The sequence below is a fragment of the Thamnophis sirtalis genome, unplaced genomic scaffold, assembly GCF_051295495.1.
Source record: "Thamnophis sirtalis isolate CommonGarterSnake01/CBP01778 unplaced genomic scaffold, rThaSir2_p1.2 scaffold_2, whole genome shotgun sequence".
NCBI lineage: Eukaryota > Metazoa > Chordata > Lepidosauria > Squamata > Natricidae > Thamnophis > Thamnophis sirtalis.
In genome coordinates this window covers 78,542,640-78,566,316 of record NW_028261382.1, presented here as the reverse complement: position 1 = coordinate 78,566,316, position 23,677 = coordinate 78,542,640, and the positions used below count along the sequence as shown (strand labels likewise).

Below are 23,677 nucleotides of genomic sequence, written 5' to 3'. Positions count from 1 at the left end.
CAGAGTGTGTTAATTACCATATAAGAATTACTAATGATGGTCATTTCAAAAAATACTTTCTTAGCGAGCACCTAGAAGCCGAAAGGAACAATAGTGCCAAATTTCAAGTTTGTAGGCTTTATGGTTCTGGAAATTTCATGATGAGTGAGTGGTATTTGGCATGTGTGTGTGTGTGTGTGTGTGTGTGTGTGTGTGCGCGCACGTATATTTGTGTGTGTGTATTCATTCATATGCATATGCACATACACACACACACACATACACACATACATACACACATGTAATGTAAGGAACTGTTTAGTAACACTGATCCTAAAGATTTATAACATGCTGCCTTCCTCTGTGCCTGTCAATGGGACTTCTTTTATTCTCCCTTTTCATTCATATGGAGGAGGGGGGGCTAATTGAACCTCTACCTTTTCATGTCTTCGGAACACATATCCTCTTTGCAAAAGATTTCCCCTTTCTTTCCTCGATGCGTCCGAGCACATCCACACTGATTCCGAAACTCGGGCACCAAGTCTCAACGGTCGTTTTGGACCCCAATCCCAGCCTAAGCGCTCAACCGCTCGGTAACACGAAGGGAAACGAAGAAGACGCGCGTGCGAGTCGGTGTGGTTTGCGATTCCGTCTGGAGGTCCTTTTAATAGGTTGGAAAATATTCTTCCTCTGAACTTTCCAGGCGTCCTGTGCTTGAATGAGCATCGCTTCTCATTGGCCGCCCACCACGTCCCCCGATTGGTTCCTGGTCGGGGAAGGACTTTTAAGGGGTGGGGGGAGATAAGAGAAGCTATAAAAGCTCCAGGTTGGTCACCTGCAGCGAGTGGGAGCCAGAATCGAAGAAGAAAGAGGGAGGGGGGCTATCTTGGTGGAGCTGATTCGGCGAGTCTTCATCATCTCCTTCTCCTCCTCTTCTTCCTCTCTTTTTCTCCAACAGCCAGATCTGTGTCTTTGCTCAAGCCGAAGAAGTGGGCACAGAGAGAGAGGGAGAGAAAGAGGCAGGGAGAAAGAGAGAGAGAGAGAGAGTCGAGCGAGCACGCCGCGCGAACTTGGCGGAAACTTAAGAGAATGCGCCAAAAGCCCACGCTTCTCCTGCTGCTGGCGGTTGCTGCTGCTGCTACTTCTGCATCCTATGAACCTGAGCAGAATGACTCCTCCGTCAGCTCCAGGAAGGTCAGGCTGGCAGCCCAAAACTCAGGTAACTTCTCCAGATCCTTTCCCTTTGGTGGGAGGGCGGGGGTGAGAAGCAGTGGGAAGCCGAGTGGGCAAACACAGCTCTGGCCACGCTCAAAAGCTCGCTCGCTCCGGTACCAGCGCTGGGGGGCGGGGAGTTCTGCGCAAGTCTCCCTCGCTGAAATCCAAAGAAGCCCTGGTGCCAAAGGGGGAGCTTGCGCAGGAAAACTTTCCGGGGTGGGGGATGAAATGGGTCTCTCTCACTCTCTGCCCGCTAGCTTGGCTGACTGGGGGCACGACAGGGAACAGGCAAGCGGATCCCTTGTGATCAGGGCTCTTCAGCCTTGTCGTGCTACCCTCCTAAGAATGCCATCCTTCGCGAATGACATTTCCCGACTCGAAATCCTGGATGATTTGGAGTTGGATTTGCTGAGACTAAATTCTCTGGGCATTCCCTCTTAAGCCCTGCCCTTTGCAGAAGTTAACTGAAGCAGGTTTCCACCACTCCTTAATTGCAAATTAATTTTAAATCCCCCCTCCCCTATTCTATTAGTTGGCTTCTCCAAAGAGAGAAAATACCAGGATTGGAAAAGGTGCCCTTAAGAGAGGGGGGGAGGGAGAGAGAGGGAGAGAGAGGGAGAGGCAGAGAAAGAGAGAGAGAGAGAGGCAGAGAAAGACAGAGAGAGGGAGGGAGAGAGAGAGGCAGAGAAAGACAGAGAGAGGGAGGGAGAGAGAGAGGCAGAGAAAGAGAGAGACAGAGAAAGAGAGAGACAGAGAGGGAGGGAGGGAGGGAGAGAGAGAGAGGGAAGAAAGGAAGAAAGAAATCGGCCTCCGTATTTAAATAGGAGCATAGATGCTGATTCCAGGAGGTATCTAACTTTTCTTTTTGGAGCCTCTTTCAGCAAACATTTTTTTTTTTGCCTTGTATACCTGACAAGCAGAGCTTGGGGTTTTCCATAGGTGCCTATCCTGCTGCCCTCAAAGAGCTTCCTTTAAAACGAAAGTCTTTGCACTGGGAACGTTCTCCGGCTTCCAGTATGGCAAGATATCGCTTGCATCTTAATTTTCAATCCAGGAAACTCCACTCCCCTAATCTGACACTTGCCAGGGGAATGGTTTTTATTTCAGATCCGCAGGGCTCTGCAGCACTGATGCTGGAGTATTTGCTCAATTTCCTTTTGTACTTGGTTACTATAGAAACCTAGGGTCTCAGTTCTTCCAGGGTGTCTAAAACAATGAAAGCCCCAAATGCTTATTAAACCTGCAGATTGCAAAGTTCTAAGTTGAATCCATGGAAACATCATAAGGGAAAGCAGATGTCCAGGGTACCTACTGATTTGATTTTTCACTCTTTCTCTCTTTTTCACTTGGCACATCTAAATAGCATTGGAAGAGAACATCTCTCTTTTAAAGTCTCCACTTGCAAGGGACTAGAATACAAGTAAAGGGTTGGTTTTGGGGGGGGAAAAATTACTGCTATTGCCCTCCAAAATTCCTTGATCTCCTGCAATATACCTTAGTAAAGCTTTTCTCTTTTTTTAAAAAAGAAACTTCAGTATATTCCTGATGCCAACAAGGTGATGGGGTAGAAAAGAAGGCATATGGTTTCAAGGTGGCATAAAGCTACATAGGAATTCAGCTTGGTGCGGGGGGGGGGGGAATAATTTAAAAAGAAATATTAGCATCAGGGTTTTTTTTTTAACCAAAAGTCCTGGAACAAAATAATTTGTACATCCAGATAGTCCTCAGTTTATGACTACAATTAGGACCAGAATTCCCACTGCCGAGCAAGGTTGTTAAGTGAGACACGCCTGGTTTTATGACCTTTTTTTGCCAAGGTTGTTAAGCAAAGCACTGCAGAGTTCCGTGCATCACAAAGCCATTAAGAGACTCCCGCTTCCCCCATTGTCTTTGCTTGTGAGAAGCTGGCTAGGAAAGTCGCAAGTTGGCGATCACATGACTCCAGAATGCTGCAACCATCATAAATGCATGGAGTTGCCAATCATCTGGATTATGGTCATGTGACCTTGGGGATGCTGCAATGGTCATAAGTCACTTGCTCAGTGCCATTTTAACTTCAGATTGTAAGTTTACTTAATTCAGTGTTCATTTGGGATAAATAATGTGGTTTTTTTTTTAATGAGATCTCTTACAAAATGCTGTATATCTTAGCTCTGGCTCAAGATGAGGTTCCTGATCTTTTCCCCTTCCTCAGTTTTACAACCTCCCTTCAAATTGATCTTGGTTGCCTGAAGATCATTCCCTGAGCTTCACGAAATCAAGAAATGATTTAAATCTGGGTCTCCGTGGGCCTAGGGGCAGCCTTTTAACCACGACTTTTCCTTGCCTTTCCACAAAATCTTCCACCTGTACTTCACTTTTATGGACTTCCGAAACTTATCTTTAGTGATGGCTTTCTAATGTATTTCTTTTGATTGGGTTCAAATGATAAGGACACATTTGCTCCTAGATGGTCTTCATAGAGTGTCCTATATTCACTATCCAATATGGTCATTTTCAAAAGTGCCCCTTTATAATTTTGATCCATATTATTAAAAAGGTGGTATGCTTATTATAAGGGACGCTGTGGCTCAATGGCTAAGGCGCTGAGCTTGTCAACCAGAAAGTTCGGCAGCTCAAATCCCTAGCGCCGCTTAGTGGAGTGAGCTCCCATTACTTGTCCCTAGCAGTTCAAAAGCATGTAAAAATGCAAGTAGAAAAATAGGAACCACCTTTGGTGGGAAGGTAACAGCACTCTGTACACCTTCAGCATTTAGCGATACAAGCCACATGACCACGGAGACATCTTCAGACAGCGCTGGCTCTTCAGCTTTGAAACAAGAGATGAGCACCGCCCCCTAGAGTTGGGAACAACTAGCACATATGTGTGAGGGGAACCTTAACCTTTACCCTTATGTTTATTATCTTATGGTTAGCCAAGATGGACAGTAAAGCCATTTTGGTTGATGACCATGGAATTCCTCAACGAAACATTTTTCCAGGCTTCCTCGTTCAACCCCTAGCTTGGGGACTTCAGATATACTGGCTTAGATTTCCTATAATTCTGAGCACTTTTCATCCTTTGGAGTAATTGGGTTAGGCAGATATTTCAATGTTTCATCTATCTGATGCTGCTTTTGTAGCTGCTGGGATTCTGAATTAGCTTTGAAATGACTTGGGTTGTCATGTTATGGTCATATTGCCCTGAATCAAATTGTACTGAATTTGTAGAGGACCTTTAGAGAATTATTTCCTTGGGAGAAATAATATAAAAAGATCTCAAATTCTCTGAGTATTGAAAGGTGGTATAGCAGGTTGCTCAGTGGCTAAAGGGGCACAGTGCTTGTCAATCAAAAAGCAGTTTGAATCCCTAGCACCGCATAACTGAGTGAGCTCCCATTACTTGTCCCAGCTTCTGCCAACCTAGCAGTTCGAAAGCACGTAAAAAATGCAAGTAGAAAAATAGGAACCACTTTTGGTGGGAAGGCAACAGTGTTCCGTGTGCCTTTGGTGTTTAGTCATGCCAGCCACATGTCCAGAGAGATGTTTTCAGATAGCACTGGCTCTTAGCCTTTGAAACGGAGATGAGCACTGCCCCCTTGAGTCAGGAACGACTAGCACATGTGCTAGGGGAATCTTTACCTTTATTTTAAAGCAGGTGGGTTATGGTCTGATAGAATTGCACCAGTTTTCTAGACTCCGAATAGCTTCAGCATCTTGTTGGATTTGGAAAATAATGTGCAGTTCTGATGCTCAGCTGGGCTTGATTTCTGCCCAGAATTTTGACCTTCTGACATATCAGAGTTGGGCCCCAATAAGTGAAAAACAAAGGCATTTTCTTCATCAAACCTTTGGAAATGAATTTGCCCCACTCTCACAGGCTGCAGAGAAACTAGTATTGTAATAGGAGGAGAGGAACATTATTCATGGATGTCTATAGAGATTGTCAGTCATCCAGGTCATGGTTGTCCTAAAGATGCTTTTTTCAAGAGGCAACTGGACTTTCTGGTTTTTCTTTTGAAGACGTTTTGCTTCTCACCCAAGAAGCTTCTTCAGCTGTGATTGGATGGTGGAGAATGGAAGGATTTATACTCCTTGCAAACAGCTGGTCATTTGCATTCTTTCAGGGGGTTGAAGAGCCCATTTAGGTCAAAATTGGGAGGCCAAAAGAGGCCATTTATGTCAGAATTGAACAACCCTCTCTCAACTGAGGGGAGAGATTCAACAACATCTATCTCCAATCTACAACACAGTCATTTCAACATTTCCAAGAAGGCTCCACACTCATTTGCACCACTCAATTAACCCTAAGGACAGAGATAAACCTCCAAGTGCTTCAGTGACCCTCTAAAAAGATGCAAATGACCAGCTGTCTGCAAGGAGTATAAATCCTTCCATTCCCCACCATCCAGTCAGAGCTGAAAAAGCTTCTTGGATGAGAAGCAAAATGTCCTCAAAGAAAAAACAGAAAGTCCAATTGCCTACTGAAAAAAGCACCTTTGGGACATTGTTCATGAACTGGCATTAGAAATTGCCTGTCTCTTGAAGTCTTAGAACATTCAAGTCAAAATGACTCGTCAAAAGGTAAAGGTTCCCCTCACACATATGTGCTAGTCGTTCCTGCCTCTAGGGGGCAGTTCTCATCTCTATTTCAAAGCTGAAGAGCCAGCACTGTCCAAGGTGCATGGAACACTATTACCTTCCCACCAAAGGTGGTCCATATTTTTATACTTGCATTTTTATGTGCTTTCGAACTACTAGGTTGGCAGAAGCAGGGACAAGTAACGGGAGCTCACTCCATTATGCGGTACTAGGGATTTGAACTGCTGAACTGCCGGTCTTTCTGATTGACAAATTCAGCATCTTAGCCACTGAGCCACCGCCTCCCCCCCCCCTTTTTTTTTTCCCTACGGTAGTAGGGGGCAATATTTCTTGACACAAAATCTTCCGGAGTAATCACTGGTTTGCTGAGACCCTGAAAGTTGAGTGTGGAAGCTAAAAATGCAACGAATCCCTCACTAAGGGTGGTGTGCTGAGGAGAGCTATCGGGGAGTAAAACATGACTCAGCAAATGTGGCAGATACCCACCATGCCAGCTGAGCTGAAAGCTGCTGTACTTGAACCAAGTGTGCTAAGATGTTCTCTGTTTCTTGCTCACCCCTTTCATTGCAGCGGATGTGGTTCGGTGTCTAAATAGTGCCCTCCAAGTGGGATGTGGGGCTTTTGCCTGTCTGGAAAACTCTACGTGTGACACGGGTGGCATGTATGACATCTGCCAATCTTTCCTCTACAGCGCTGCTAAATTTGACACTCAGGTACGGTACAAATTTGAATAATATCCTTTTTTACGTGCAGCAGGCTTTCCGATAGGCTTTTCTGAAGGAGCTTTGGCTCGTGAATATATGAAATTCAATGGCATATAAAATAGGGCACCTCTTTTTGTATGCAAAAACACCTTAAATTTCATTCCTAGAATCTCCTCTTGGGATTGAGAAAGATTTAGATGCGGAGGAACAGTAGCAAAATCCTACACAATTGATATGTAGTCCTCAACTTACAACCCCAATCGGGACCAGAACATCCGTTGCTAAGTGAAATGGTTGCCAAGTGGGTCACACCCAATTTTGCAATCTTGTCTGCTGTGGTGGTTAAATAAATCGCTGTGCTTAAGTGAAACTTTTGGTTGTTAAGTGAATCCATTTTTCCTCATTGATTGTGCTTGCTGGGAACTGACCAGAAAGGTCACAGTGGAATAGAAATTAATGGAATGGAATAGAATAGAATAGAATAGAATAGAATAGAAAAGAAAAGAAAAGAAAAGAAAAGAAAAGAAAAGAAAAGAATATAGAGAGAATGGAATGGAATAGAATAGAATATAGAGAGAATAGAATGGAATATGAAAAGGAAGAGAAGAGACAAGAAGAGAGAATAGAATAGAAATCTTTATTCTTTATAAATGTATTTATTTATTTTAAAGGGTGATCACATGACCCTGGGATGCTCCAACCATTGTAAATGCATTAATTTTGATCATGTGACCTTCTGTCACAGCCATAAGTGCAAGAATTGTTTTACAAGTCACATTTTTTGCAGCACTGTCATCATTTTGGTCATTAAACAAACAGTTGTAAGCTGAAGACTACCTGTAAAGATTTTTGAGTTTGGTTGAAGGTGTAGACATCTTTGACTATAGCCATTGCTATATCTGGAATTCAAACATTGGGAATCCACATGATATGGCTAACGCAGAGATTACTGGTAACTATGATTCTTATATTTAAGTCCACGGTCTTTCATTGATTGCATTTTATAAACCTAGCTGAGATGGCTAAAATATCTGCATATCTTAAGGACCATTCAAACGAGAGATATAAACTGGAGTGGAAAAGATGGACTGATTACACTCAAAATAAATATGGGACTAAGAAATTTCAGATAGCTTATGATTAAAGACCAGGAATGATATAAATTGTGTAGAGCTAGTCTAGCAAGGAGGAGCTAAAGCTCAATTGAAAGATGTTATTAACTATCTTTTTTTCTTTTTAAGTGTATTTTAGATTGTTTTTTGTTAAAGATTTATACCCTGTATTGGTTCTGGGAAGTCCGGGGGGGGGAGGCTGGGGGGGACAGGGGGGACAGGGGGGAGGGAAGTAAATATTTGTAAAAGTTTGTTTTTTAAAATTCTCATTAAAAAAAGGGGAACAGGAATCCTGCAACATTCCTTTCAAAGCAATAACCCAGAGGAAAGTTTATTTCAGGGTTCCAAGTAACACCCCCAATGAAAGAAGACTCTGAAGCTTGATTTTCCTCAAAGTTCCATTTTGTTAGAGATGTCACATTGGCACATCTGAGAAAATCCAAATGTGAAAGATCCCAGGTTTTCCCCACCCAAAAGAAAGTCCAAATCCCTGCCTAGCACCCACATTTCCGTCACATGGTCCAACCGTCCCAACTGGAGATGCCTCCCAGTTCCAACCGTCCAGGTGCCGGGCAAGACAGCTTTGACTGACTGAGAAAGAGATGTTATTATGACTATATAGCACCCTTGCTTCATACGATCCCTCCTCCCAGTTTCCCATAGTAGTAAATGTGGCAGGCCTGAAGACCCAATACAAAAGATGGCTTCCAGGCCTGACAGGTTATTCCTAGCTACACATTTTTGTGTGAACCAGCATGCCTTCAGTTATTGAGACCAGCTGCACTAGAACACTGGGTCAGCATTCCAAATATCATCCAAAATTAAATCAGAGTCCAAGGCAGAACTTTCCTCAAACTTCCAATTTATTAAGAGAGACATGTTGGCACATCTGTGGGAAACCCGAATCTGAAAGCTTCCTAAGTTTTCCACCCAGTTGAAAGTTCGTGATCTTGCCCCCATATCCACAAGTCCACCACATGGTCCAATCTTCCACTGCCATGCTGGCAGTTCCACCCATCCAGTTCTGGTCAGACTCAGAGGTGTAGAGACAAAGGATGACCTTGGGCTTCTAGAAAGGAATTTTTTATTTTGACAACAACACATTCTACTCCTTACTATTCCCCCTCCCAATTCCCTACTAATGAAACAGACTAGTAGAAAACAATATTAGTGTGGAAGGCCAAAGATCCTAAAAGGAACCTGCTGCAGGCTGGACACACTGCTTTTTTTTTTTTTGAAGGCCCTATTTCAGATCATCTCATCGTGAGCCAGATCCATTGATGGGCTGTGAACCCATTAATTGGTTGGGAGAAGAAACCATTGATGGGATCCTTCTCCCACGGATCTTACTGCACCAGTTCATTGATGTTGGGTTGGTTCATTTAATGGGTCTGAATCATAAAACATGCACCTTTATAGATAGGTATTATTCTCGGTAGGTGGAAACCTCTAGGCAACCATGGGGGAAGAGTCGGTGTGCCAGGGCTCCAAGTTAGAGCCGAGGTGGCGCAGTGGTTAAATGCAGCACTGCAGGCTACTTCAGCTGACTGCAGTTCAGCAGTTCGGCTGTTCAAATCCCACTAGGCTCAAGGTTGACTCAGCCTTCCATCCTTCCAAGGTGGGTAAAATGAGGACCCGGATTGTTGTTGGGGGCAATATGCTGACTCTGTAAACCGCTTAGAAAGGGCTGAAAGCCCTATGAAGCGGTATATAAGTCTAACTATTGCTATTGCTATTGTAACACCTCCAACGAAAGAAGACTGGCTTGAGTTTCGTCAGTTCCATTTTATTAAAAATGTCATATTGGCACATCTGGGAAAACCCGAATCTGAAAGCTTCCAGGTTTTTCCCACCCAAATGAAAATCCAAGTCCCTGCCCAGCACCCACATGTCCATCACATGGTCCAATCAGGCACCATCCAAAACTGGAGATGTCTCCCAGTCACACCACTCCAGGTACAGGGCAAGAAGTTCTTGACTCTCTGAGAAAGGAATATTATTTAGACTATATATCTCCCGTACTCCATATAATCTCCCCTCCCAGTTTCCCACAAGTAGAAAATGTGGGAGGCCTGAAGGCCCAAATGTAGAAGATGGCTTCCAGGTCAGACACTGTGAAGCTGAACAGGGTCAAACTCAGTTGGTGCTTTCATGGGGCACTACAAAAACTATAGATTCAAGTGAGTTATGTTTTTTTTAATCCCACCATTTTAGAAGAAGGCAATGTCATTTTATATGACTACCAGGAAAATGATCTAGATGCACTCCTAAAATCACCAGTGTGATTTGGACTTTTTTTTCAGATGCACATTAACTCTTTAGTTTGGGTGTCATGGCTAGCCAACTCGATGCTTTCAAAGGCTGCTATCTTATGGTCAAAAGGTAGTAACAGTTGTAATAAAATTATATAAAGTCTGCTAAAACAGACATTAAACTTGCAGTCTCACATACAAGTTTAATAAACTATAAACTATAACTCACATTTCAAGCAGGATTTTTTTCTTCCAATGCAAACTTAATTAGGTAAAATAAATTTGACTGATGAAGATAATGAGTGAGGACATCTGCTCCATTATCCATTTTACCCCAGCTTTTCAGGTACTTAGAAGGCAAGGACTGAGTAGCACAAACAAACAGGACAGCCAATGTCTTAAACGCCAGCCATCAACACAACCCAATCAGCATCTAAAAAGCACTCAGAACAGCAAGCACATGCTCTGATAGTGAGAGATTTCCTGAAGATGGGCACCAGCACTAGTCCAAAAGCTTGGAAGACAAAACCTCTAGTTACTAGGAGTGTAAATATTTGTTAGTTGCAAAGTCGTGTCTGACCCATCGAGACCCCATGGACAATGTTCCTCCAGGCCTTCCTGTCCTCTACCATCCTCTGGAGTCCATTTAAGCTCACACTGACTGCTTTGGTGACTCCATCCAGCCACCTCATTCTGTGTCATCCCCTTCTTCTTTTGCCCTCAATCATTCCCAGCATGAGGCTCTTCTCCAGGGAGTCCTTCCTCCTCATTAGGTGGCCAAAGTACTTGAGTTTCCTCTTCAGGATCTGGCCTTCTAAAGAGCAGTCAGGGTTGATCTCCTCTAGGACTGACTGGTTGGATTGCCTTGCAGTCGAAGGGACTCACGGGAGTCTTCTCCAGCACTTAACACTTTTGTTAAAGGAGTGTGCAAATACTATTAGTGAAAATTAGGGCACTTTCCTAAAATAATGAAGAACTAGAAGCTTATCGGTAAAGGAGAATACTTATAGCTGAGGATTGAAATAAGGGGTCCTTGGTGCTCTCTGCACTCTTGTTTTCTTGTAGATATCTATGTAGATTCTCAGTCATCCAAGGCATGGTTCTCCCAAAAGAGTTTCTTTTTCAAGAGGAAACTAGACTTCCTTGTTTTTCTTTGAAGACATTTTGCTTCTCATCCAAGAAGTTTCTTCAGCTGTTTGGTGTTCTCTGAACTTGGCTGTTTTCTTCCAAGCCCTTTATTACCCAAACTAGCTAACATTATCAGTGTTCTGATGATGTTACCTAGTTTGGGTAATGAAGGGCCTGCTCAGAATTTGAATTAAATTAATCTCTCTCTCTCTCTCTCTCTCTCTCTCTCTCTCTCTCTCTCTCTCTCTCTCTCTCTCTCTCTCTCTCTCTCTCTCTCTCTCTCTCTCTCTCTCTCTCCCTCCCTCCCTCTCTCTCTCTCTCTCTCTCTCTCTCTCTTTTACTGCAGTTACAGTCATTAGAACAAGAGCAACTAGAACCAGAACTAAATTGGACATTAGGCAAAATTCATCCTCTAACAGGGATAAGTGGTATTTTCAAAATATGCAACATTCTATTGGGGAACATAAAAGGAATAGGCTGAAAAACAATATATAAAATTGAATACAAAAGCCCAACCCCCTCAAATTGAGATAGAATGACTGACCTGAAGTCACCTTGTTGGCTTTAGGCCCAAAGTAGGATTAAAACTTGGTCTTCCCATTTCTAGCCCAGTGCCTTTACACCAGGGGTGTCCTAACTTGGGAACTTTAAGTCTTGTGGACTTCAACTCCCAGCATGGCTGGTGAATTCTGGGAGTTGAAGTCCACAAGTCTTAAAGTTTCCAAGTTTGGACACCCCTGCTTCACACAGAATGGCAACATGGCTGTCCTAAAAATCCCTTTCCTTTTCATTTGATGGTAACCCACCAGACATAGAAAACCATTGAAATCAATTTCCTCCCAAATTAGAGAAAACTCAAAAGTATTTTGTAGATGGTATTCAACACCAATGAAGGTTGGCCTTCCAAAGCCTAATGCACAGCCCTCTGTGTTGGAGAAAATGTAAAGAATTAGGTACATATTTTCTATAGTTGTCCAGTCTTTTTGGACTGATTTTTTTAAAAGTTAAAATAGGTTTTATATGACATATATGATAACCCAGCGTTGCCCGGGTATTTATTTATAGGGAGCTAATGACCGGACCAAATGTAATTTCTAATGTTGGATTTTCCCCCTTATCAGAGGGAGCCCACTTGCAGAGTACTGTGAAGCCATTACCATGGCAACTCCACTTAGCTGTACAGTAGAAGCCATTGTAAGGCACAACAGGCTATATCTTAACAGAACACTCCCCAAGGGGTGTTAGAAGTGTCATCCCCCCCCCCCAGTATTTGTTTCCAGAGGGTAAGTCATCTGTGTACCATGTGTGGTTGAAATTGTTCGAGGCATTCCAGAGTTATGCTGGAACACAGACAGACAGACAGATGGCTTTATTAAAGTTCTGTTTTGTTGGTAATCCAAACAACCTGTTGAAACATCAAAATGTGATACCTTCTTATTTGTCACAGATAGCCAGTAGTATCAAAATCTTGAAAAACAGGAAATGAAATGAATATTACCATTTCCATATGATACTAGATATGCTAACAGTTTGCTTTAATGGAAATGTTGGCCCCCAAAAAGGAATCACTATTACAATAATAGAGAAAAAATATTTTTTTAACTTGATTTAAACTTGTGAGTGATAAAGCAATCACAAGAGCTTTGCTGAACTATGTCTAAGCCGGTCAAAACAGACACTTCCATGCCTATGGAGATTCTCAGTCACCCAGGTTATGGTTGTCCCAAAGGTGCTTTTTCAAAGAAGCTTTTTTTTTTGTAGAAGACTTTTCACTTCTCCTCCAGGAAGCTTCTTCAGCTCTGACTTGATGGTGGGGAAAGGCCGAAGAAGCTTCTTGGAGGAGAAGCAAAACGTCTTCAAAGAAAAACCAGAAAGTCCAGTTGCCTCTTGAAAAAGCACCTTCCAGACAGACACTCCATGGTTAGAACAGCTCATCCTGGTGTTAAAACAGCCTGTGATGTTTTACAGACCTCTAGTTAATACATAGGAACGTGGTGGCTCAGTGGCTAGGATGCTGAGCTTGTCGATCAGAAAGGTCAGCAGTTCGAATCCCTAGCTCCACATAACGGAGTTAGCTCCCGTTACTTGTCCCAGCTTCTGCAGTTCAAAAGCATGTAAAAATTCAAGTAGAAAAATAGGAACCACCTTTGGTGGGAAGGTAACAGCGTTCAGTGCGACTTTGCCGTTCTGTCATGCCAGCCACATGGCGTCTGCGGACAGCGCTGACTCTTTGGCTTCGAAACGGAGATGAGCACCGCCCCCTAGAGTCAGGAACACATATGTGCAAGCGGAACCTTTACCTTTTTAAGTTAATACATCTGATGGTTGGGTGATCAAACTTCAGAGGGGAAGAGAAGACCTTGTTTTAAGGCCTATATTAAGTTGCCTGACAATATTTATTTTGTCATGGTAAGACCTTTGGAAGGGGGGTGTTATTAAGTTATTAATGAGGACCCAGATTGTTAGGGGCAATATTCTGACTCTGTAAACAGCTTAGAGAAAACTGTAAGGCCCTGTGAAGTGATATATAAATGCTTTTGCTATTACCGTGGGATCATTTTATACTCAAGAATAATTAGCTTTTTAGCTGTCTTTCCCTTCTAGTTGGTTTTGATCGCTGCAGCAAATGGTGCTGACTGAAGGGTTTGTGAATGCAAATAATGGTGATGTGGGGTGAAACGGAAGGCATCTCCTTGTGACATGGTCAGATGAGAAAGTCCCTTTGGTTATAGGTCAGGCAACCTCAGGTCTCCAAGCCAGAATCTTGGGTTAGTGGTATTCAGAATGACTCTGAATGACTTATCCGTGGGAGGAAGTGACAGTAAACCACATCTGACAATAAGAACTGTACAATGATAGAATAGCCTTATCTGTGGGGGTTGCGGGTTCATCTCTAAACCTTTTAAAGGCCTTTGACCTCCGCTAAATGCTTTAAATGGTTTTCCCTATCTATTGCAGAGAGTTAAGAGTTCTGCAGATGATCTTTTGGGTTTGTTCCAGTTCTACAATTCCATTCTGTTTTTTAAAAAAAGAGTTCTGTATACAGCTTCAGGCAGCTGCAAATAGCATAGCTAACAGTTTGTGCTGCTGTCACCCGGGAAAGCCCACAGTGGCCTTCAAAGTTTAAAGCATGATGTTCTACAAATAGCAAGTCAAGACAAGGCATCTCTTTTCTGCCGATACACTTTTTCCCACAAGCTTCTGTGTAAAGCCTTGGCAGAAGACACCTCATAGAGTGGAAAAGGAAGTTTTCTTTTTCAAGAGGAAACAAATGTGCTTTTCCCATTCTTGGAGTTGGCAAGGAGACTGAATTTTTCACAAGTTGGAAAGCTACATATGTTCCAGCTGTGCCTGATATGAGTCCCCTTCATGCAGGTGACTAGGAGTTTTAGGATAATCTGGCCCTTGCCTTCTCCAGAAGACAACCTGGCCCACTGAAATTGAAATGTATTTATTCGGTCAATGACCAGCAATATAAAGTAACAAAAAGAGAGATAAAAGATAACAATTACAATCAGGATCAACAGAGAGAAGTGGGTGCAATTTTATATTGGCAACTGTAAAATAAATTAAATACGCCATAATTTTCGGAGTATAAGATGCTCTGAAGTATAAGATGCACCTAGATTTTGTGGAAGAAAACAAGAGAAAAATATCTGCCTTTGTCACTCAGCAATTTGCCTCCTTGCAACAAACAGTGCAGACAATATACACGGTTTGTAGTGTTATGTTTCAGACTATACTTGTACAGATGATGTTAAAATTGATGTGCTTTCTGGAAGTATAGTTATTCTCTGCTTTTTAAAAGAATAGCACTTTTTAAAACAATAGCACAGAGCCTCTTCAGATCAAGTCTTTGTTTTAAAAGCGTCTTCATTTTGTTAAATTGTCTAGAACAATAATAAAGCAGTCTTTAAAAAGTAAGTTTAATAATTTGAACATTCTATAGGCACTTATAGTTGTTGACTTCCTCCTTGCAGCAAAACAGCCTAATTAGCCCAAGAAAAAAAATCTACCTCCCAGCAATTTGCCATGTGGAGCAAACAGCAAGTTTCACTTTCAATTTCTCCCTATCATCAGCTGTTACAGGATTGCTATAGCTTATTGAAGCCTCTGCATCTGTTTGCTGCAAAGAGATAAATTGCTGGGAGGCAGAGGCCAAAGGGTTGGGGCCAGTTGGTGGGTGGGGCTACATTAAGCGTATAAGACACACCCAAGATTTCACCCTCTTTTAGGGGGGGGAAGGTGCGTCTTATACTGATCATTGGTTGTGGGAATGACAGCCTTTGGTTGAGAAGCAAGCTCAACATTGCAATAAAGACTTACAAACTCTTAACTATTTATTGCATTTCTTTTGGCTAATCTAAGCACTCCTTAGATTCTTCCAAGCTTGGAAGAAGCTCTTGAATGCCATTAGGAAGCATTGTTCTTCATCTGGAGAATTCCAGCAATGTCCATTCCATTCTGCTGAAATATCTTAAAGGGGGCTTTCATTTTTCTACTTCATTCCCAGAGTGCTTCAGAATTTGTTGGGGAGGGGAGGGTATTTTCAGCTTACTTTTAGTGGTTGTGAGTTACCAAAAGGGAGGGATGATTTTCACTCCCTCTGCAGTGTCCCTGACTGCTCCTGATTTTGGAACTGATCTGAGGTTCCTTCCCTTGTGACTTGAGGTGTGGGAGGCTGCAAACAATTGATCTGAATGAAAAATAGGAACATGAAGACACCAGCCCTCAGAATAACTGTCATTCCTCAATGTAGGAGACTCTGATACTAAACTAGACATGAGATACTTGGCACACCGAGTTTATCGATACGAAACCCCTGTTTCTCCTTTCCTTGTGTGAGTAACAGCTGTGGCAAACTTATTTGCTACTGTGTTAACTTCTGTATTTTGGTAAAGAGAGCTTATCTGATTTTGGTTAACAATGGTGATTAATCAACTCTGGTTTTCTAGCTGAAGTGAATCATTCCTACCCAAATGTGCCTATTTTGGAAATGAAGAACAATGAGGGTAGAAAATGCAAAAAAAAATGCTTGAACTTTCATAAATCGTTTTTAAAAAGCTGAAAGTTTCTGTTGTAAAACTATTATCAAATCTTGCTGAACTTCAACAAACTATCCAGAGCAGGGATGGCGAAAGTTTTTCTGCTCGGGTGACAAAAGGGCCCGCGCAAACGCAATAGCAGACACGTGCGTGCCCACACCCACAATGCAATGTGTCCCCCCCTGTGCATGCCCACACAACCCCCCACCCCACTTGCATGTGCCCAGGCCTCACTGAAGCCCCCGGACCTCCTGTAGTCCTGTTGAGCCATTTTTCGCCCTCCTCAGGCTTCAAGAAAGCCTCCTGAAGCCTAGGGAGGGCGCAAAATGGCCCAACAGGACTACGGGAAGTTTGTTTGCATTTTCTGCCATCCCCCAGCCTCCAAAAGGCTGAAAATTAGCCGGCCAGCATGCACATGGGAGCTAACATAGGGCAATGCCTCACATGAACACAGGTATGGCACCATGTGCCACCTGTGGCATATGTGCCATAGGTTTGCCATCCTGGATCTAGAGGTTCTTTATTAAATGAAGTCTCTTTGTCTGCCTACCCCTGATGTAGAGGCCTAGACTTCCAAATGGTGAAGCTACTGGGAAATGCAAAAGTATTGTCCTTTGCATTTGACTAGCTTTCCCAAACATGGTGGTCTCCCAGATCCATTGAATTCTCATACTTCAGTGTCATACCAGAGCCCCTCCTCACTCAGGAAACATCTCCATATGTGCCCCCATAGAGAAGTTCCTGAACATGGGCTCCCGCACGACTCCAAAAGCTTAGAAGACTTAATCTCTGGCCCTGGTTACTGACTCAGATTGGATCCAGCAACATCATCCTGGGACACGTATATTTGATAAGAATCAAATATAAGAGGAAACTGGATGAGTTCATTTTGTTGCTTATTGTTTCCTACCCACAGGAAGCTCCTTACACAGAAAGGTTCTTGTGACAACGGTATGCATAAAGGAAATCCATCACTGACCTGCTTTGGGATTATCATTAGTGTAATAAGAAAAGTATAATATATTTTATAAATAGAATGTGAGCATGGCCTCGTATTTTTAAGTTGTGTGCATTTATAAAATCAGTTTTATGCACTGTGAATTACTCTAAATATATATAGTATAATATGTAGTATATATATACTCTAATATATAAACAGAATTTATAGAATGTAAGCCCAGAAAGGGTCTTTGGTAATCATGGTTAAGACCCCTACCTGTTGCATTCACAACAGATCATTATTTTTCAGCAAAAGGAGGGGTAGCTCCTGTCCGCTCCGTTGTTGAACAACTCTTAGATGCAGTACATTTTCTTGAAGTCCAACTATTTCCCAGTTGCCCTTTGGAACAGTGCAGAACAATTCAGGAACAACTCTGAGGAATAATGGTGGGAGTTTTTGAAACACATGACAACAATTGATGTGATGGGTCCTTGGTGCTTTCTGAGCTTGATTGTTTTCCTGCAGACGTTTCATTACCCCAGACTAGGTAACAGCATCAGGGCTCAGTTATGGGTTTTAGCCTAGGGCAGGGATCAGCAACCTGTGGCTCTTTCCATCCCTCTACTGTGACTCCCTGTCACCTGTTGGCTCCACAATTGATGGGGCTTTCGGTTAGGGCAGGTAGAAGAAAAAGGATGCTGCACTAGGAGGAGACTCTATGGCTGGGGAAACTGGGCTTCTGGTTGGCTCCAGAATTGAATGGGGGGCTTCCAGTTAGGACCTTTGTGGCTCTTTGAGTGTTTAAGGTTGCCAACCTCTGACTAGTTCCTTACATGTTCCTGTCCTTCCGGCTGCAGGGGAAGGCCTTTGTAAAGGAGAGTCTGAAATGCATTGCCAACGGCGTCACATCCAAGGTGTTCCTGGCCATTCGCCGATGTTCCACATTCCAGCGGATGATTTCTGAAGTGCAGGAGGAATGCTATAGCAAGCTGGACATCTGTGCTGTTGCAAAAAGGAATCCAGACGCCATCACAGAAGTGGTCCAACTCCCGACTCAATTCTCAAACAGGTAAGTTTGATACTCCTTTAAATGAACAGTTAAATTGACTGAGGGATGTCCAAGTCCCTGGCCAACAAGATTTCATTTGTTGGTTTCTTTGTACCCCGCCTTTATTATTTTTACAAATAACTCTAAAGTGGCAAACATACCCAACAAACTTCAAACTTCCCCTACAAAAGCAACAACAACCCTTGTGAGGTGGGTTGGGCTGAGAGAGAGGGAGTGGCTCAAAGTCACGCAGCTGACTTTCATGACTAAAGTGGGACTTGAACCCAGAGTCTCTTGCTTTCTAGCTTGGGGCCTTAACCATTAGACAAAACTGGAGTTCCTTGTGTGACAGGCGGATCATCTTTACAAGTTAATATATAATGTGTTAGTTTATTCTAGTGCAGGGGTCAGCAAACTTAAACACTCAAAGAGCCACAAAGGTCCTAATCGGAAGCCCCCCATTCAATTCTGGAGCCGACCGGAAGTCTGGTTCCCCCACCATAGAGTCTTCTCCTAGCACAGCATCCTCTACCTGTCCTAATTGAAAGTCCTATCAATTGTGAAGCTGACCAGCAAAAGGGAGCCACAGCAGACAGATGAAAGAGCCACATGTGGCTCCAGAGCTGCAGATTGCTGACCCTTGCTTTAGAGTAATCTCCTAGTGCGGCGTCCTTTTTCCTCTGCTGAACTGGAAGTCCAGTTCTCCCACTATAGAATCTTCTCCTAGTGTCCTCTACCTGTCCTAATCAAAAGCCCTATCAATTATGGAGCCGACCGGCAAAAGGGAGCCACAGCAGACGGATGAAAGAGCTACTTGGGGCTTCAGAGCCGCAGATTGCTTACCCCTGTTCTAGTGTATTTAAGTATATAAACTGCTTTTCTTGACTAGTTTCTTTTGTCATTTGGTTGTCAAAGAGAAGGCAGTCCTATGTATTTGCCAAGTGCTATTTTTATTTCAGTTAATGAAACAACTCATGGGAAGTTATGAGGATAGTCAAATCTACTACCATGTTTCCCCAAAAATAAGACAGGGTCTTATTTTATTTTGACCTCCCCCAAAATAAGCATTTGGCCTTATTTTCAGGAAGGTCTTATTATTTTTGAGGTGCAAGAGGTGGAGAGCATGGTCACCTCATGGCTGCTGCTGTGCAATATTTTTGGGGAGGGCTTATTTTAGCACATGTGCTCAAAAGCCCGATTTGGTTTCTCATCTGGGGAGGACTTATTTTCCAGGAAACAGGGTATTAGTGGGATTAAGCAGTGTGTTCAGAGTGTGGCAAGTTGGGAGCTCATTGTACCTCAAGATTACAGCTCTTTTCGGCAGCTCATGTCCTCCATGAATTACTTGGGATTCTCGCAGCATCATAGAATGAGAGAGTTAGATCTTCCTCTCTCTTTAAATTGTAACCTTCTTAGAAAGAAACTAAGACAGCCAACTGCTGAGGGATGAAATTCAGGCCTGGGTTTAATCTCAGTCAAATTGAAAAAGGCTGCAGTGTGAACCCCCCACTTTCCAGAGAAAGCACCTCCAGGGAACATGCAACAGTTCTGTTGGTTGGGAAATCTTGGTTTGGTAGTCCTGACTTATAAGAGGGGTAGGAGATTTAGCAGCTTTTATTGTTGATAGTTGCAAAGTCGTGTCCAACTCATTGCAACCCCATGGACAACATTCCTCCAGGACTTCCGGCCCTCTACCATCCTCTGGAGTCCATTTAAACTCATGCCAACTGCTTCAGTGACTCCATCCAGCCACCTCATTCTCTGCTGTCCCCTTCTTCATTTGCCCTTAATCTTTCCCAGCAGTGGGCTCTTCTCCAGTGAGCCCTTCCTTCTCCTTAGGTGGCCAAAGTACTTGAGTTTCATCTTCAGGATCTGGCCTTCTAAAGAGCAATCAGGGTTGATCTTCTCAAGGACTGACCAGTTTGATCGCCTTGCAGTCCAAGGGACTCGCAGGAGTCTTCTCCAGCACTTAACACTTTCATTAAAGGAGTGTAAATATACTATTAGTGAAAATTAGGGCACTTTCCTAAAATAATCAAGAACTAAAAGCTTATCGATAAAGGAGAATATTCCTGTCCTCTACCATCCTCTGGCTTTACAGCATCAGACTTTCCTTTCACTCCAGATACATCCATAGCTCAGCTTTCACCCAACCGCTTCACTCTTTCTGGCGCTACTAGTACAAGACCTCTGCTCTTCCTCAGTAGCATATTGGACACCTTCCAACCTGAGGGGCTCATCTTCCAGTGTCATATCTTTTTGCCTCTTGGTACTGTCCAAGGGGTTTTCATGGCAAAGATACTGGATTGGGTTGCTATTTCCTTCCCCAATGGATCACCTTTTATCAGAGCTCTCTGCTATGACCTGTCCATCTTGGGTGGCCCTGCATGGTATAGCTCATAGCTTCATTGAGCTATGCAAGCCCTTTCACCATGACAAGGCAGTAATCCACGAAGGAGTTAGACCACTTTGGGCTGGTTGAATGAAGGAAAGGGAAGTCAGAGATGAAAAAGGTTAAGAGAGTGGTAGGAATCGTGTCATCAAAGCTTTGCCCTTTATTCTGTCTACCAGATATGAAAAAGAAGCAAGACTTCAGTCACATGATTGCTAACATCATATTGATTTTATGACCCCCTTATGAGTGGCTTATGAAAATATTGTGGCTGCTGTGTACCACAAAACAAAACACCAACATTTGACTTGTACTATTTTTCCTGAATAGGCATGCGGTGGCTCAGTGGCTAAGACACTGAGCTTGTCAATCAGAAAGATTGGCAGTTCAGCGGTTCGAATTTCTAGCGCCGCGTAACTGAGTGAGGTCCCATTACTTGTCCCAGCTTCTGCCAACCTAGCAGTTTGAAAGCATGTAAAAATGCAAGTAGGAAAATAGGGACTACCTTTGTTGGGAAAGTAACAGAGTTCTGTGTGCCTTTGGCATTTAGTCATGCTGGCCACATGACCATGGAGACATCTTCGGACAGCACTGGCTCTTTGGCTTTGAGATGGAGATGAGCACCACCCCCTAGAGTCAGGAACAACTAGCACATATGTGCGAGGGGAACCTTTACCTTATTTTTCCTGAAAACATTGAAAGAATAGCCATCACACGGTCACAGAGTGTTCTTAAAAGGTGTGGGGTTTGGTAGGTTTTTTTTGGGGGGGGGGTGTTGAGTGACTGAAATAAAAGGCTAATACTACATCTAGAAATAAACCCAACAGGATTTCCTAGTAAGTAAGTTGACACTTCCCACACCCCTTTCAAAGAAACTAAGAATGGCTAAGTTGGTGATAGACTCGAACAGGATGTCATTAAAAAGTCAGCACATCTTCCTGTAGTTTAGCCTGAAGTGACATTTGTGATACAGGAAGCAAGGTTTAAGCTTCATATCTTGATATTTATCCTGAAAGACTGCCATTCTCAAGAGAGTTTTTTTTTAAAACCCAAAATATAATCTTCACCCTTGGTCTGGATGGTGGTTTTTCTGAATCGAAATCCTACAGCCAAGGCAAAGTTCCCCTAATGACCCTGAAGTGTAGAGTAGATGTAGGAAATGGTCAGACTGTATGAGGTCAGACTATACAGGAAATTTGAATTGGGAAAATCCACAGTGAAGCAAAAGGATTTTCCACTCATCCCCAAGAGAAGGGAAACTCAGATTCTGGATTCTCCCTGTCCTTTCATTGGGACAGGGAGAATCTATTGGGAAGATTATTGAAGCTGACAGCTTTGAGAGAGGGTGAAACTAGAATGATTCAGAACTATAGATGGAATAGAACGGAATCCCACTTATGGACAAGGATTTTCAGCGTTATTGTCCATTTATCATATGTTGGAACGGTTGAGTGAGCTAGGTATATTTAGCCTATTAAAGAGAAGGACGTGGTGGCTCAGTGGCTAAGAGCATGTCGACCAGGGAGAGAGGGAGGGAAGGAAGGGCTGGAGCTACTAAACAGGCAGCCAAGCTAAGTGCCTGAAGGACCCCTTCCCATCAGCGAGCGGGAGTAATTGCTTCAGCGGCCCGTATCTAGCCCAGGAGCCATAGTTTGAGGATCCCTGATTTAGTGCAATATAAAAAATGCAAAATTTTTCTGCGGACCACCAAAATTTTCTCATGGACCACCAGTGGGTAACCGCTGGACTAGAAGATCGCCAGTTTTATGATTCCCACATTCCATATGTTCTACTTTCTCTCCTTCAACTTGAGTAGAGAGCTAAAGAGCTTTTTTCTATTTTTAAAAATGTGTGAAGCCTAATTTAGGCTATAGCACTATTTCCAGAATAGCAAGAATATTTGCTATTTCTTTACTAGGTTCCTTAATAGAATATCCTGCCTCTCCTCCAAAGAGCTGAGGGAATTCCCTTTTGTTTTATCCTCCAAACAGCCACCCTGTGAGGTAAATTGAGCCAAGAGAGAGCGAATGGCCAAGGCATTCAGTAATTTTCCATGGTGAAGTGAGAGCTATTGGTTTGTTCATTCATTTATTCTTTCCATTTATATCCCACTGTAATCCATACATAGCTTTCAGCAGTTCAGAGGAGACATCTAGTAAAACATTTATGGCATTTATACATTTTTAAAAAATTCGCAAGTCATTGCATATAATTTTGAGAAATCACGAAGGATAATCATTTCAATTTAATTACATTCAGTCTTAGCCTTCCTGCTTAGAAGCATCTGCAGGAGATATCAGGATCTTCTACCCATACAATTAAATAGAGAGGTCCCTTATGGATCATTGAATTTATGAATACTTTAGGATTTCTGCTATATTATTTCACTAGACTCCTGGAACCCATCAGTGGCACTAATTTATAATCTCAAAAAGAATTTGATAATATCTATCAGGTTATAATCTTAACTATTGGGGTTTCAACTTTGACAATGACAGTACATTAAAATACTAAAATGGTGTGCAAAAATAGTATTTTTGTGTTTAATTATTCTGTTAATTAAGGTATTTCATTGATAAAATCTTCTACCAAATTAAGTTAGCTCTTTGCTGGATAAATATGTTAGTTTCTGTGCATCTTTATGTGCTTTTATATTGCCCCATTATTGTTAAATAACTTACTTACCATCATTTTATAGAATATCTATTTGTATTTTTTTTAAAAAAACAATGGGGATCTATAATTTTCATTTGTAAAATTGTACATTGTACCAATTCTACATAATCAATCATGGCCGTTCCTTTAGACGTAGTCTTACAATTTGACCACAGTGGAGAGGTTGGGCCAAATGTTTAACAGATTAACAGAGTTGGAAGGCACCTTGTAGGACATCTAGTCTAACCTCCAGCTCAAGCAGGGGACCCTACACCATTTCTGACAAATTCAAGTCCAACCTCTTCTTGAAAGTCTCAAGTGTTGAAGCTCCCACAACTTCTGAAGGCAACTTCTGTTCCATGCGTTGATTGCTCTCACTGTCAGAAAGTTCCTCCTTGTTTCTAGGTTGAATCTCTCCTTGGTCAGTTTCCATCCATTATGCCTTGTCTGTCCTTCAGGTGCTTTGGAAAATAGTTTGACACCCTCCTCTCTGTGACAATCCTTCAAATATTGGAACACTGCTATCATGTCTCCCCTGGTCCTCTTCACTAGATTAGCCATGTCCAGTTCCTGCAACCATTCTTCATATGTTTTAGCCTCCAGTCCCCTAATATTTTTGGTTGCTC

At 42.6% G+C, this 23,677-nt stretch overlaps 1 protein-coding gene across 1 annotated transcript in view; it reads left to right on the top strand.

The window, feature by feature from the left end:
• The first annotated feature begins 914 nt into the window (after positions 1-914).
• STC1 (stanniocalcin 1) overlaps positions 915-23,677 on the top strand; it is a 31,808-nt gene continuing 9,045 nt past the window's right edge. The window contains exons 1-3 of the mRNA XM_014068260.2: positions 915-1,198; positions 6,346-6,488; positions 17,814-18,025. Coding sequence (XP_013923735.1) covers positions 1,069-1,198; positions 6,346-6,488; positions 17,814-18,025 — 485 coding nt within the window. The 5' untranslated portion in view covers positions 915-1,068. The remainder of the gene's footprint in view (positions 1,199-6,345; positions 6,489-17,813; positions 18,026-23,677) is intronic.